Source organism: Chelonoidis abingdonii, chromosome 22 (genome assembly GCF_003597395.2).
Source record: "Chelonoidis abingdonii isolate Lonesome George chromosome 22, CheloAbing_2.0, whole genome shotgun sequence".
Classification (NCBI taxonomy): domain Eukaryota; kingdom Metazoa; phylum Chordata; order Testudines; family Testudinidae; genus Chelonoidis; species Chelonoidis abingdonii.
This window is the reverse complement of record NC_133790.1, coordinates 32,478,354-32,493,113: the sequence shown is the minus strand read 5'-3', so window position 1 is coordinate 32,493,113 and position 14,760 is coordinate 32,478,354. Positions and strand designations below refer to the sequence as shown.

The following is a 14,760-nucleotide window of genomic DNA, read 5'->3' as shown; positions in this document are numbered from 1 at the left end:
ATTTCAGAAATGCAGAGCGCTAAGGCCAGGTATTTGAAATGACTTAAGAGGAGGTACACTAAGTGCTGCATTAGGGGGGCTGTGTTGGTGTGTATCTGAGTGTCTGTTGCAGGGGACAGTTTGTCAGTTTGACCGTGTGCTTGATTGTTTGTTTGAAAAGTGTGAATTGGGAGAGCTTTGTTCCAAGTGGGCCTTGAGTGGGCCTGACTGCTATATGCCTGCTGGACACTGCAAGCTTATATAAGTTCGTCAATTTAACGAAGAAACTGATATGTACCAGGCTTGTTCTCCCAAGGGGAGGCTCTGACACACTGCAAACCAAATGCACTGCTTCAGGTAGAATAAATAAACAGATTTATTAACTATAAAGGTAGATTTAAGTGATTATAAGTCAAAGCCTAACAATTCAGATTTGGTCAAATGAAATAAAAGTAAAACGCATTCTAAGCTGATCTGAACGCTTTCAATGTCCTTAAAAACTTAGATGCTTCTCACCACAGGCTGGCTGGTTACTTTTCAGTCAGGCTCTTCCCTTTAATCAGCATTTCAGTTACTTAGTGGTGGTGTCTGTAGATGTAGGTGGGAGAAAGAGAGAGCATGGCAAACATCTGTCCCTTTATCATGTTCTTTCTTTCCTCTTGGCTTTGCTCCCCCCCCACTTTCAGAGTCAGGTGAGCATTACCTCATCGCAGTCCCAAACTGCCCAAAGGAAGGGGGTGACTCCCTCAAGGGTCTAACAGATTATTTTGTTGTTGCCTAGGCCAGTGTCCATTGTTCCTGTGAGCCTGGGCTGGGTTTGTCCCATCCATGCCCTGACGAGGTGTGAACTGCCTCTCTGTTCTTGGAGAGTTTTTGCATGGGCTTCCTTTAAGCCATGAGGATACATTTTCAGCCTCATAACTATATTCATGAAATTATATCTTATAACCTTACTATAACATTACTGTAACAATTACGACAACAACCATGCTCAGTGCATTATGAGCCTTCCGAAGACCCCCAACATGACAAACTTTGCATTGGATACCACACAATCATTTTATAAAGATGAACATGGAGGTGTAGAGTGTTCCCCCGAGCTACAGAGCATCACAATAACATTGTTGTTTTAGCTAAATAAAACAATTTAAATGTCTGTCTGGTGACAGTCTCCTCCTAATACAGCATGGCAAGAAAATCCTCCAAATATTAATGATTAACCTGTTGAACTGGAGATAGTTCATCTTTCAATAACTTCATAAATATCTGCTTCAATTACCTTTGGTAAATGAAACCACCAATCATTCATTTTCTGATATAGCTGTAAAACTCATCTGAAGAGTTTTCAAAATAAATTGCTTTAAACACCTATAGTGTGTACCTTCTAAAAATGAAACCTACATCTATCTCTGAGTTGTGAAGAATATGTATTAAGGTTATAACAACCAACAAGAATGCACTTTTATGTAGAGATCCACAATTAAATTGAGTATTCCTGATTTAATTTGATTTAAATCAAACCCACCCTGATTGAAGATCACTTATTCTGAATTTAAATGCTTTCAGTGCTTTCCCAATCCCACTTACCCATCCTCAACTACATGCTCTGCGTGGAAATGTAACAAAGAGAAGATTTTCAAAAGAGGTCAGGGCCAGATTTTTAAGAGGTCAGCACCAAAGGCTGGGGCCAGATTTTCAGAATTGCTCAGCTGCCGGCACCTCCCACCGTGACATTCATGGACAGATTTTCAGATCAACCTACACTGAACTGTGACAGATTTGAGACCTGGGAAGTGTAAAGAGTTCAAACAGTGAGGCTGAAATGTGCCAGATGGGCATGGACTTTTGGGACAATAAGCTGTTAAGTCTCCTGGGAATCCTTGGGGAATGGTTAGTGCAAATTCCACAACTGTATTTATGCAAAAACTCAGCCTTTTGAAGCTACACCCTGAGGAGAGGACCATTGGTGACTGCTGACTACCTGTTCCTAGAGATCAAAGGCCTGAGCTGTATAAATAAACTGCTGAATTGTCCAGGTGGGTCTGGTTCCTGATCTAAAACCTGACAAACACATAACCAAAGGGGTAAACTCACCGTAGGGTTTGAAAGACTGACACATACCAGAGCCCTGACCTCTGATAAGCTTTTAGTATGCATGTAGGTTCTTTTACTGCTTTTTATATGTTTTCTCTGTAATGCTTTTGCCCTAAGAATAAATGCAGTTTGCTTTGTGAAAGTGGTTGGTGACTGGTGAGCACTGTTTTGGTCCCTAAAAATGAGTAAACCACAGGTGCTGGACCCCAGTCAGACCTGCTGGAAAAACCACAGGGAGGTGCAGAGGGACAGCAAGCTCAAACCCCCATTTGAATGGAGAGAGTGGCAGGTCTCTCCCCAAGGAGAAGTGATGACTGGGAAGCCTAAAACCTAAAGTGGGTGCCCTTGAAACCTAAAGTGGGTAGGTGGGTGAGGGACAAAGGTGCAGTTAACCTAGAAAACTGTGACACCAACACGCTGAGCTCGTTTGAAAAATCTGACCTCTATGACTCCCCATTTTCCATGGTTAGTTATTGGTTATGGGAGCACAGCATCTCGCTGAATATGCCAAGCGATGGAGAGGCACAACAATTTGTACATTTCTCTTAAAAGGCTGGGTACAATATAATGGGAATGGTCTCATACTGGGGTAGGAGGAGTGTGGGTTTGTGTCAGACAGAGCTACTGGAATACAGTCTCCACCATCTTTATTTAACTCATTGGCAGGTTTTCAGGCAGCTCCTCTAGACACATGTAGGCACAGAGATTACAGCAGCTAGATCAGAGGTTCTCAAACTTCATTGCACTGCAATGCCTGTGACAACAAAAAATACTACATGACCCCAGGAGGGAGGACCAAAGCCTGAGCCCACCTGAGCCCCACCACCCCATGTGAGGGGAGGGGGCCAAAGCCAAAGCCCAAGGGCTCCAGCCCCAGACAGGGGGCCTGTAACCTGAGCCCTGCCATACAAAGCTGAAACCCTTGGGCTTCGGTCCTGGGCGGAGGGGTTCGGGCTTCGGCTTTGGCCCTGGGTAGTGCGACTTGGGCACCAGCAAGTATAAATAACGTATAAGCCAGTCCTGGCGACACAAAGAGGGTCACGACCCACTGTGGTGTCCCAATCCACAGTCTGAGAACCGCTGAGCTAAATAATGTATTTCTTCTATTTCCTCTTCCCAACTCTTTCAGCGGGAAGGTCTGAAGGTTCAAGTTTGGACTCTGCCAAATACAGGGCATATATGGGAGGCCTTTCATCTTGGCAAGGCAGGAACCAAGTCCTACACTTTCCAGTCCTTATAGATATTAGGGTTTTAGGCCTCCATTTCCTACACATAATCCCCTTAATTTCCTAACCTACTAATATGTAGCTCACCCAGGTTCACAACATAAACCCAAGTATCAGAGGGGTAGCCGTGTTAGTCTGGATCTGTAAAAGCAGCAGAGAATCCTGTGGCACCTTATAGACTAACAGACGTTTTGGAGCGTGAGCTTTCATGGGTGAATACCCACTTCGTCAGACGTAGTCTGCGTCTGACAAAGTGGGTATTCACCCACGAAAGCTCACGTTCCAAAACGTCTGTTAGTTTATAAGGTGCCACAGGATTCTCTGCTGCTGCAACATAAACCCAGGAACACACCCTAGTAATCAGATTCGTGTGATATTCTCTGAACTGAGATCTCCCATGGCAAGTGAACCTCTAGACTGGCTCAAACTTACTCCATCATTTGTAGACACATTTGATGTGTGGGGAAGGGATAGCTTGGTGCTTTGAGCATTAGCCTGCTAAACCCAGGGTTGTGAGCTCAATCCTTGAGGGGGCCACTTGAGGACTGGTCCTGATTTGAGCAGGGGGCTAGACTAGATGATCTCCTGAGGTCCCTTCCAACCCTAATAATCTATGATGTTCTACAAATCCCACTAAATACTATGTAATACAGATTGATAGGGCCTAATCCACCAATCATTGGGACTCTTTTCATTGACTTCAGTGGGCTTTGGCTCAGGCATCTAGAGAGGTACACACACAAAATAAAACTTCAGAGAGATAAGAGGCAGAAATTCACATTTTGGTTTGACATGAGACTTCATAACTTTGAAAATGTCATTATTTGTATACATTGGAGTCTCTCTTGTTTTAGGCTTTTGGAAGCAGAATAACTATTCCTGAATAAAGTCACTTTTATTTCAGAATCCAGTAACCATACAGGGAGTTATTCCAGAATAAACCTCTTCTTATAGCTATGTTGGTCAATAGCCCTGTATAGACAAGCCCTTGTGTTTGGACTGTAGACTCTTTGGGGCAGAGACTGTCGCTTCTTAGGTGTTTGTACAGCAACTAGCACAGTGGCATCCCTGCTCTATGTTTGAGGCTTCTAAATGCTACCAGAATAACGTCTGTGACATGGTTAGGTCTGAGCTGTACAAGACACTAATGTGGAGAGTCTCTTCCAGAAGATCTCCTGATCTAGAAGACAGACATGGGAGAAGTAAAGGACACACTGGGAAATCCAAAGAGAACACTATTTAAAAACACCACCATCACCACGCCTTTATACTGCACTTTTCATCTGTAGACATAAAAGCACTTAACAAAAGAAGTGATCATAATTATCCCCATTTCAGAAATGAGAGCGCTAAGGCACAGGGAGTTGAAATGACTTAGAATCATAGAATATCAAGGATGGAAGGGACCTCAGGAGGTCATCTAGTCCAACACCCTGCTCAAAGCAGGACCAATTCCCAACTAAATCATCCCAGCCAGGCCTTTGTCAAGCCTGACATTAAAAATGTCTAAGGAAGGAGATTCCACCACCTCCCTAGGCAACCCATTCCAGTGCTTCACCACCCTCCTAGTGGAAAAGTGTTTCCTAATATCCAACCTAAACCTCCCCCATACTTGAGACCATTATCCTTGTTCTGTCATCTGGTACACTAGAACAGTCCTTTGGAACCCCCTTTCAGGTAGTTGAAAGCAGCTATCAAATCCCCCCTCATTCTTCTCTTCTGCAGACTAAACAATCCCAGTTCCCTCAGCCTCTTCTCGTAAGTCATGTGCTCCAGCCCCCTAATCATTTTTTTGCCCTCTGCTTGACTCTTTCCAATTTTTCCACATCCTTCTTGTAGTGTGAGGCCCAAAACTGGACACAGTACTCCAGATGGTTAAAGCTGGAATTCTTAGAAAATGTCTTTCTTTTCAGGGGAGACAATAAAGACAAAGCCCACTCCCCACAGTAACTGCTGGTGACTTGGAGCCATTTCCTTACCTTAGTACTACTCTCTTCTTCGTCACAATCTAGCCCTTGATGGGAGATCTCAGTAGGGCCATTCTCCTGGATCAAGCTCCTTCCCAAAGTCCTCATCCTCTTGCTCTCAGTTGTCACTCTTACTTTCAGGATATGAAACCCAGTGGATATGGATCCAACTTTCAGGTTGACAGGGTCTCCATCAAACAACAGGTTATCTGGGCTGCTGTCTTCCTTAAAGCCAGGGGGCTGGTAATCATCAGGAGTTACTGTACAGGGAAGAGTGTCCTCAGCTGATAGACTAAACTCTAAACCACTTTAATCTGCAATAATAATAATCTAGAACCTAGCGCAAGTAATTAGGCAGGGCTCTGGATAGATTCAATTGGGGTGTGAAGTGCAAAGGAAACATCCTCCCCAGGACATCAAAGCTTCTGCAGACCAATGGCAGGAGAAGCCTCCAAGTCTTTCTGCAGCCCCCTGTTGCCCAGATATATTTGGGTAACCCTACTATCTTCATATTCTCCCCTCACTTACATCATCTAACCCAGCGGATGGAGTCCACTTTACATCAACTAGCCCAGCAATGAGCTTGTAGAGGTGCAGTTGGGCAGCACCTGCTCTACAGAATCTTTATTATTAGTGAAAGAAAAGAAAGAGACCAGTTTAATCTCAGATTGAAGTTTGTGGGGCTGGCGTCAGGAAGAAAAAAAATCTGTTTATGTGTAAACTTGCAGTGGTGGCCTCAGTGGAAACCTCCTGCTTTGTATGCAAATTAAAATCCTGGCTAATCTCTTACAGAAGTGATACAAATTCTGTCCTATGATCTATTATGCAAGATGTCAGACTAGATTATTGGAAGGGTCCTTTCTGGCTTCAAAGTAGCACATTTGATTTGGAGTCACTGAGAGATAATAAAGTTGGGACTCTGTGATGCCATTTATACACTCACTTTCTGGAGAAATAACAACCTAGCCAAGTATGTTTGCTCCTCATACTGAGGTAAAGGGAAAAGATGTGTCCCTTTTCCATTGCCCAGCTGTATTTCTTAAAAGTTTGTGACTATTTCCTTAAAAAGCACATGTCACATCTTTATGCACGGAATGGCACTATTCTATTTTGCATGCTGCCTCATCACAGCAGCTTTCTGGGTCCAGATTTCACCTATCTGTTCTTTGTTCTCTTTTACAGTTGCATGTGTTGCTCATGGGAATTAACAGGAGGGGAAATCAGCTTGACAAGACTGACTGTTCTTCACTTACCATCATTGTAGTAGAAGAGTTTCATGGTGAGGGTAATGTCATTGGGAAGGGGACCAAGGTTCTGCATTAAAAGGTACAGCTTACGGATCAGCAGGATGCTGCCTTTCTTAATCTCTTCACTGCTCACCCCTTTTGCAAAGCTCATTTTGGTGCTGGAGCCAAAACAAAAGAGCAACTGAATCATTAACGTCCAAACCCCAATTAAAAATATTCAGCTCCCACTGTTTTGTCTTGCACTATAGTAACAGAGGTTCAGTGTTTTATGTAGTCCTAGCATGAACAGGGAAGTGACACAGACTTTCAACAGTGGGAGATGGCATGAAGGAACACAATAGTCCAGAGTTAAGAATTGCGTAATTGACAAATGAACAGATATTGTAACTGGGGCAATAAACTTCATTCTACAAGTGTTGTAATTCACTTGTTTGTACATAACTAAATTGGGCACAAGCAGGCACAATACAAGTGCCTTTCACCTACTTGACTAGCTTCTAAATAATTTTCCTTTAAGGACTGGGGGGAATTGAGTAAGAATTACATGTAAAGCAAACTCAAAGAGGTTATGTTCAAGTCCGTCCTGTTCTAACTGAAGTGTGTTGAATGCCCTAACTTCAGTCCTAACATGACATGCTAGTCCAGAGATAAAATTTTCAAGAGTGCCTAAGAGACACAGGACCCTAACTCTACTGACTCTCATTGAGACTTGGGCTCCTACGTGTAGTTTATTCACAGAACAGGACATTTTAATATAGCCTGTAACCTGTTTAGAAAGTCTTTGAAAGCACACAGGTTTGCTACCAAAAGATACCAAAAGTTGAGATGATTTAAGAAAAGGCTTTTTTCTGGAAAGATAAAAAGATGTAGCCCTAAGTATGTCTAGTGAGTAGAGTTTAATGTCTGGAGGAGAATCTTGAAGCTTACAAAAAAATATTGGTAAGGCAATAAATTGACTTATATGGAAGACCAAAACTACTTTTGGTAAAAAATATTGGATGATGCCTTAGAGTAAATCTGTCCTTATGAAACAAAGTATACAGAGAATCAGCCACCAAATCTTGAATTTTGGTTACCCTGCCAGCCAAGCTGATGACTACCAAACACAAAGTTTTAACAGAGAAGTGATAATGGGAGCTGTGGGAATGGCGAACCGCGGTTACCGCAAGCTGCAGGGAGCTGTGCCTGCAGACGGTCAACATAAACAAAATGTCTCGCGGTCCACCAACAGATTACTCTGATGGGCCACATGCCAACGGCTGCCGACCCCTGTCCTAGTGACTGCAGCAGTCATTCACCATACTGCAGTATCAGACATCCAGTGGGGCCTGCAGAGCTGTCTTGGCCACCAACTGGCCTTCTGTAGCCACTGCCTTCAGTTCATCTATGGTCTCCTAAGGAGGTTTTTCAGACAGATGTAAAACCTTTCCCCTGAAGAAAATTGTTGTTAGCCAGTAAGGCTTGATTATCAGCTATGCGAGTCTGCAAACTAGCAGATGAGTAAACTTTTCTCCCCAGAAGATCCATCTGCTTGGGCTCCTTGTTCCTGGGTTTAAATTTAGGGGGCCCAGGCAGCTTAGAGCTTTCCTAAGTTATCATTACAACCAAAGACCCAGGGCCTCGGTGTGTAACAAAGTAGTCAAACCCCTCAAAAAAGTACAAATGATCTGCCCTCTTATATGGCAAACTCAAGAATGTCTTTCATTAATAGGCATGGTCCAACAACCCTGAGACTGTGGGTGCAGGATGCCAAGAAGCTATGAGACCTCTCCTGGACATTCTCCAGGAGAATCTCTAAAGTACCCACCATTCTTTTAAGCAGGTCCTCAAAGGCCCTAACATTGTATATTGTGGACATATCAGACAGAGTCATGGTCTTGTCAGATGACCAAGGAATAGACTAGCCCTCATATTCCTCCATGAGGACTTCCTCACCAATTTGCAGGAGCTTCTGATGAGATAAATGAGACTCCCTAAAACAATCACTAAGGGAAAAGGGCAATTTTACTCTGGATCTTGATGAATCTATTGAAATCCTGGGAGCGGGTGGGCTTCTGAAGACCTCTTCCTTAACCTAAAGGGAGGAGTCAATAAACCCAGGGTTCAAGAAAAGGCAGGGGATAACAAATGATTAAACAGGAATGGGAGTGATGGTTACAGGGTCCAAAGCAGGAAGCCAGAGGGGGAAGCTGAGCAGATAACCCCAGACAGAGCCCACTGCTCCTCGAAGATGTCCAGGGAGCCAGTGAACGCAGCCTAGCGGAACTCTGCGTGGATGTGTGTGCAAAGCAAGAAGCAGAAAAAAACCCACAGTCACAGAGCACTTCCATGTCCAGCATCTTCCTCCTGGTATGGTGGATGGCCAGCTTGGCCAGTGCCAGGAAGAAGTTGACCAGGAGGTCTTGCGACTTCATGGGGCCATGGATAGGGTGTGCAGACATCAGAAGGTGCTGGGAAAAATGCAGCCAGAACATGAGGAAAAGGTTCTGGAGGAGCCAGAAAAGGGGCTGAAGGCTGGTGCATTCGAGACAGATATGCACCAGGATTTTCCTCATGCCACAGAAGGGGCAAGTGGTCAGGAAGGGGGCTGTACCACACCAAATACACACCTGTGCACACTGTTCCATGAAGGAGCCACTAACTAATATTCCCAGCGGGCCATGGAACCAAGGTGGAATACAGACAGACCCACTAGGGCTCCTCACCCCCCACAGATGGTAGGAGGCCCTGCCTCTTGGGGTCAGGAAATTAAAAGTACAGAGCACGAGCCTGTACAGCTGTGTCCTAGGCATGGTTCAGAAATGCAGAGGGGACAGCTGGAGGGGCTAGCAGGGACAGGCACTTGATGACAAGGTCTGGAGGGCCAGGGGCAGGTAGGGAGCATCCTCCCACAGGCTGGATCTTGACACAGATGAATAAGCAGTCAATGGAAGAGGCTGAGGTCTCCACAGAGACTAAGAGGGCCAAGTTTGCAAACCACATGGGAAGGGCATATAGTACCACAAATGTGGAAACCAGGGAACGAGGCCTTTCTGAAGCACTCCTTCCAAGGCTGTTCACATGTTGCTAGGGGAGGTGGAGATCTCCTAGAAGGGCTCCTGATGCCATGCAAAGATGAGGATGCAAATGTATAAAATTCCTTTCACAGAGGAGCTGATTCCTGAGGTGTAGAAAAGGAAGAGCCTCACATCTGACAGCATGAGAGGTAATCACCAACACCACAGAGGTTGGACATGGAAAAAATTTCATCTGAACATTTGGCTGTGGTACCAAAAGAGTCCTGGGAACTGGAGATAAAGGAGAGAAATCTAGCAATGGGGACTCCTCTTCCAAAGTGATAGTAGGTGATGTCAAAGCAACCTTAGTGGATGAAGAAGGCAGCACTCATGACTCCAAGATATATGGTCCTGATGCCCACATTACTGGGATAATGTCAGTCACCGAAGGTATAGGATATAGTATCGTAGCTAAGGAACATGATTCTCCCAGTCTTTGAAGATTCACAATACCAATGTGGTTTCAAAGGAGCCATTTTAGACAAGTCCTCTTCTTTGTTAGTACCAGGGATGACAACCAGTGCTGAGCCCTGTCTGGAGATCTTTGTTCTTTCCTGTCTCTGAAACTACTGATTGACCTGAGGACAACTGACAAGACTCAGAGAGCTAGACAGCAGCATGAAGTCTTCTGAGGACAAAAGATCTATCTCCCAGAGAGATGTCTCTTATAGCTGAAGCACTCATTGAAACTGGTTTCAAAGCCAGAAGAGACTGTACTGTTCCCAAGGGGGTACCTCACAGTCAGACACACTCCACATAGATCTTTCCGTTAAAAATAATTTTAAACAGGCATCATGACCCCTCTGTATGTGCTTAGAAAAAGAGTTATAAATGGCACACTAGCTAGGGATATGAGCAGGGCTGGTGCAACCATTTAGGCCAACTAGGTGGTTGCCTAGGGCGCCAAGATTTGGGGGCGCCAAAAAGTGGCACCCCCCAAAAATTTTTTAAATGGTTGCAGCCACTGCTGCTGGAGGGGCTGAGCTGCTGGCGGCAGCAGCTGCCTGCCGCCGGCAGCCCAAGGTGTCCCCTGGGTCAGTGCGCCGCCGCCGCAGCCTGGCAGCCCAGGGCCCGCCCCCGGGGTCAGGGAGCTGCCGCCGCAGCCCAGGGCGCCCTCCCCCCCCGTCAGGGAGCTGTTGCCGCCGTGACCCGGCACCCCAGGGCACGCCCCCCGGGGTCAGGGAGCTGCGAGACCCACGCGCAGGGGGGCGAAATGTCCCGGCGCCTAGGGCACCAGAAACCCTAGCGCCGGTCCTGGATATGAGACTCCCCTAAACACTCTCTAGATGCATCATTGGCAGGCACAACAGTCTTGCAGGCAGGGCAGATTTTAAAGCTCAGACCTATTCCTTCGTACTAAGGCAAGACTCATAGAAAGCAAAATTGCTTTAATTTGTGTTTGCTTGCTTTAGCAGCAAGCTTAATTAAAACTTATCAAGACAATACACTAACTCCAAGCTAACTAACTATAACTCTGGAGTACTAAAAGGCTAAGAGGAAGCAGGAGGACACTATGGGCAGTGACTTGCTACCATGGGCAGTAAGAAAGAACCGAGTACCTGTTGGGGCTGCCCCTCCTTTTTCACTCTGCCGTAGGGGTCATATGAGAACCATGTACAGCCCCAACAAGCATGGCCAGCTAAAAGATTCCAGGCTCACACACACAGGGCACATAACACCTACAGTGGGAATCGAACAAACATTTGAAGAACAATCCTTATGGTGTTGATATTATGCTGCACCCAAGGGTGGTCATTGGCAGCCAGAGAGTGAACATGGGACTTCTGAATTTCAAAGCATGAGACTACTGCCTGAAGTACAACATCCCGCTATGTTAGCCCAGGCTGTAGCAGGCTCATCAAATTCTATGTATAGCCCAGCCACCACCAGAGGGGGTGCGGGGGCGCAGAGCGCTGCACAGAGTGGGCGTGGGATACATCAATCTTGTCCTTAATTCAGCTCTGCTATATCAAGGTGTTACAGCACACGTACTGTAATCTGTAAGCTCATCAACGCAGGAGTTCTGATCCAGCAGGATGCTGAGTGCCCTTAATTTCCACTGAGTTCAATGGCAGATGAAGCCATTCAGCACCTCATGGTATTGGAGGGGTGCATGATACAATCGCAAGGGACAGTTTTTGCTTTAAAAACGTTTTGATAAAGCAAATTTCTCACTGTGTATTTTTCAGAAATAAAACAAAGCCATTACCTGACAATGTCCATCTGGGGCCCGTCCTTTGTATACTTGAATTTGAACTGATACAGCTCAGTCACCCTCTAGACATTCACAAAGGGAGCAGAAAAAAAACAAGTCTTTCAGTAACATGTTCCCCAAAAAAGCTCAACAGATTGTGCAGGAAACTCTCTGCTGTCCTTGCTTCCTCACTCCTATGCCTGTCTAGCAGGATCAAATTACTGATTAGGCCCCATTTTGATCTCAAAAATCATCTGCAGATTTTTGTCAAACTTTCTTAAAAGAAGCAAATGCAAATTCACTTCTGGGCTGACAAGAAACGTGAGAAACTCCAACTCAAAAGGAAGCTGGGGGAGAAAAATCAGGAGCCACTTAAAACAGGAGGCCATAATGCAAATAGCATGTTAACTAGAGCTTACACTAGTAATGTTATGGTTAGGACTGGTTGAAAATTTTGCATCCAAATGGTTTTTCGATGGAAAATTGGGTTTTTGACTAAATAATATTTTTTTTGCAAAAAGCGTCTGCTTTCTGCAGATTTTTTTTTGTCAAAAAATTAGCCTGAAAACAGAAAAATGTCAATTCTGAAATGCTACCGCAGGCTCTCATGGAAGTTGTAGTTCAGGTGCCTCTCGCTCCCATTTTCTTCTAGGACAAGGCTCCCCAGCCAGACTATATCTGCATGATGCACCCTGGTCATGCAACTGTCATTGTCAAGAGGGACCTGCGATGCACCTGGACACACCCTTCCCTTGCCAAGAGGGGACCTGTGGTGCATCATGGGAGATGCAGTCCTACCAGGGAACTTACAGAGATGAATGGGAGCGTGAGGTGTCGGAACTACAACTCCTATGGGACAGCGAAAGCATATCAGAATGAAAATATTTCAGTTTTCGATATTTTGCTGAAAACTCAAAATTTTCTGAGGAAAATAAGAAACCATAAACAGCTCTGATGATAACACATTTAAAGAGCATTTCAGTAAGGTTTTGGAGGGGAATAATAATCCCAGCCTTGGTAGTCAAGTATATGGAGTAAATTCTTGCTCTTCTTCCATGAACCACACTGGGGGGCAGTGGAGCAGTAGTGGATGAGCAGACGTTCTGTCTTTACATGACAGATGAAGACATAATGTCTCATGGGGCAATACCGAGCAACGTGATATTTGCCACTGTGCAAAGGGACTACCAAGTGCTTTATGCACCCCCTACATCCCAGGGCTGAAGTGGTGAGTAGGCCTTGCAGTGGACCTCTCTGATCAGACTGAAAGTCACCCTTTAACAGTGCTGCTGACAGCTGGTGCATAAAGGAATGGTGTGCATTATCCCCAGCTCCTGCTTCTGGTCTTCAGTAGAAGGGAGCAAGGTCCTACCTATGCCCCTGAGCTACCCAACAAGCATCACCAGGTGCAATAGACAGGCCAACAGCCTAGTGTTCAACAGGGGCACTTGATCACCACTTTGCCTGACATCTGTGTTGGTCTGCTGAGGTGAAGGAATAAGAGAAAGAGGTAGCTTATGTCTCCTCGCTCGACCATGCATACCTGTCAAATCAAGGCAGCATTTAACCCTATGAGCCGATTCTGAATACAACTCACCCCTACAATTTATTTCCCCCCTAAGTAGAGCTTGACTCCTTCTTACCTCTGGCTCCTTGGGATTGGTGTAAATCTGTTTTAAGAAAGTATAGTGAATGCATCTTTCTCTCTGATAAAATGTAGCAGTGAGAAGTAATCAAACAACTGAATCTCTATCATGCCCTAAGAACACCGGGTATGTCTAGACTGCAATCATGAGTTGTGATTACGGTGACCATCCGTCTCTTTGCTTAAGGGATGTCTCTCGACCATTTTAAACATTAAATTGATGCTTATGATAATTGGACAGTATACTGGAGGGCAGCAGAAAGGTACACTTGATATGCTATGGTAAATCGTGTTTCCCTAAAATGTCCCTTAAAATAAAGCACTGTTCCTTATTTTTCATGTGGCTTTCCCTTATTTCCATCCAACAAAGGTGGTCACCCTAGTTGTGACTGCAGCTTGAACTACCTAGCTTTAATCTCGCTAGTTTGGGTATGGGAACAGTGAAGCTGCTGATTTGAGGCTGGCTTGTATAGCCCATGCCAATGCTTGCAATGACACAGCTTCACTGCTCCGGAAGCAAGCTCTCCATAAAAGATCAAACCATAGGACCATCTATACAATAGCACTTCCTCTGGCAGCAGCCAATACCTGTTGCTGCAGAGTAAGGTGGAAAAAATATCCATTATATGAAATTTTGAAGGGCTCAGAGGAGATCTCATCCAGACCCTCACCAGCGATCAATAATGCCCTCATGCATGAGGATTAGTTACCCAGATCTTTGCTATGGTGTCTATAATACCTACAAGTGCTTTATAAAGGTATGCATTGGAGGCTGGCTGTGCACAATCTCTGCAACACCAAGGGTCCCAACGACAACTTGGGCTAAAGGGTTTGTCCCATCAGTGGTAACGAGAAGGCAACTGAAGAGGGTGCTCGTAGAGAGGGGAAGGGAAGGAGGCAGCTGCCCATTTCTGTTTGGGGTATAGGAAGAAGAAAGCAGCAATGTGAAGCACATGGTAGTGCTTGTAATCAGTATCCTATACCTGGGCTCTGACTATACTAGAGACTTGTGCTGGCACAGCTATAGCAGCCAGGCATGTAAAGAAGCCTCTGCAGTAGAGGCAGCTATACCAGCAAAGCTGTGCTTTTACTGGTATTGCTTGCTCTGCTTGTGGGGGGTGGCTTTACTCGAGTTAGATCTACACTAGGAGCACTTTGCCATTATTATATACTGGTATTCCTATACCAGTAAACTGTTCCTAGTGTGGACATGGCCTTAGTAATTTAAGGATGAATATTGTGCACCACTGATGGAGGCAAAAGCTGCATCCAGCAAACGTTCCCATGCAACCTAAGAAATTAGCATTTATCTTGTGATGAGAGAGGTTATTGCTCTAAACTGAGGCTAACCC

At 45.1% G+C, this 14,760-nt stretch overlaps 1 protein-coding gene across 1 annotated transcript in view; it reads right to left on the bottom strand.

Annotated features, from left to right (window-relative positions):
* Window positions 1-14,760, bottom strand: part of HORMAD2 (HORMA domain containing 2) — a 58,697-nt gene that overhangs the window by 27,302 nt on the left and 16,635 nt on the right. Inside the window, exons 7-9 of the mRNA XM_075059907.1 lie at window positions 11,779-11,846; window positions 6,520-6,671; window positions 5,279-5,526 (exon numbers count right to left, since the gene is read on the bottom strand). Coding sequence (XP_074916008.1) covers window positions 5,279-5,526; window positions 6,520-6,671; window positions 11,779-11,846 — 468 coding nt within the window. The remainder of the gene's footprint in view (window positions 1-5,278; window positions 5,527-6,519; window positions 6,672-11,778; window positions 11,847-14,760) is intronic.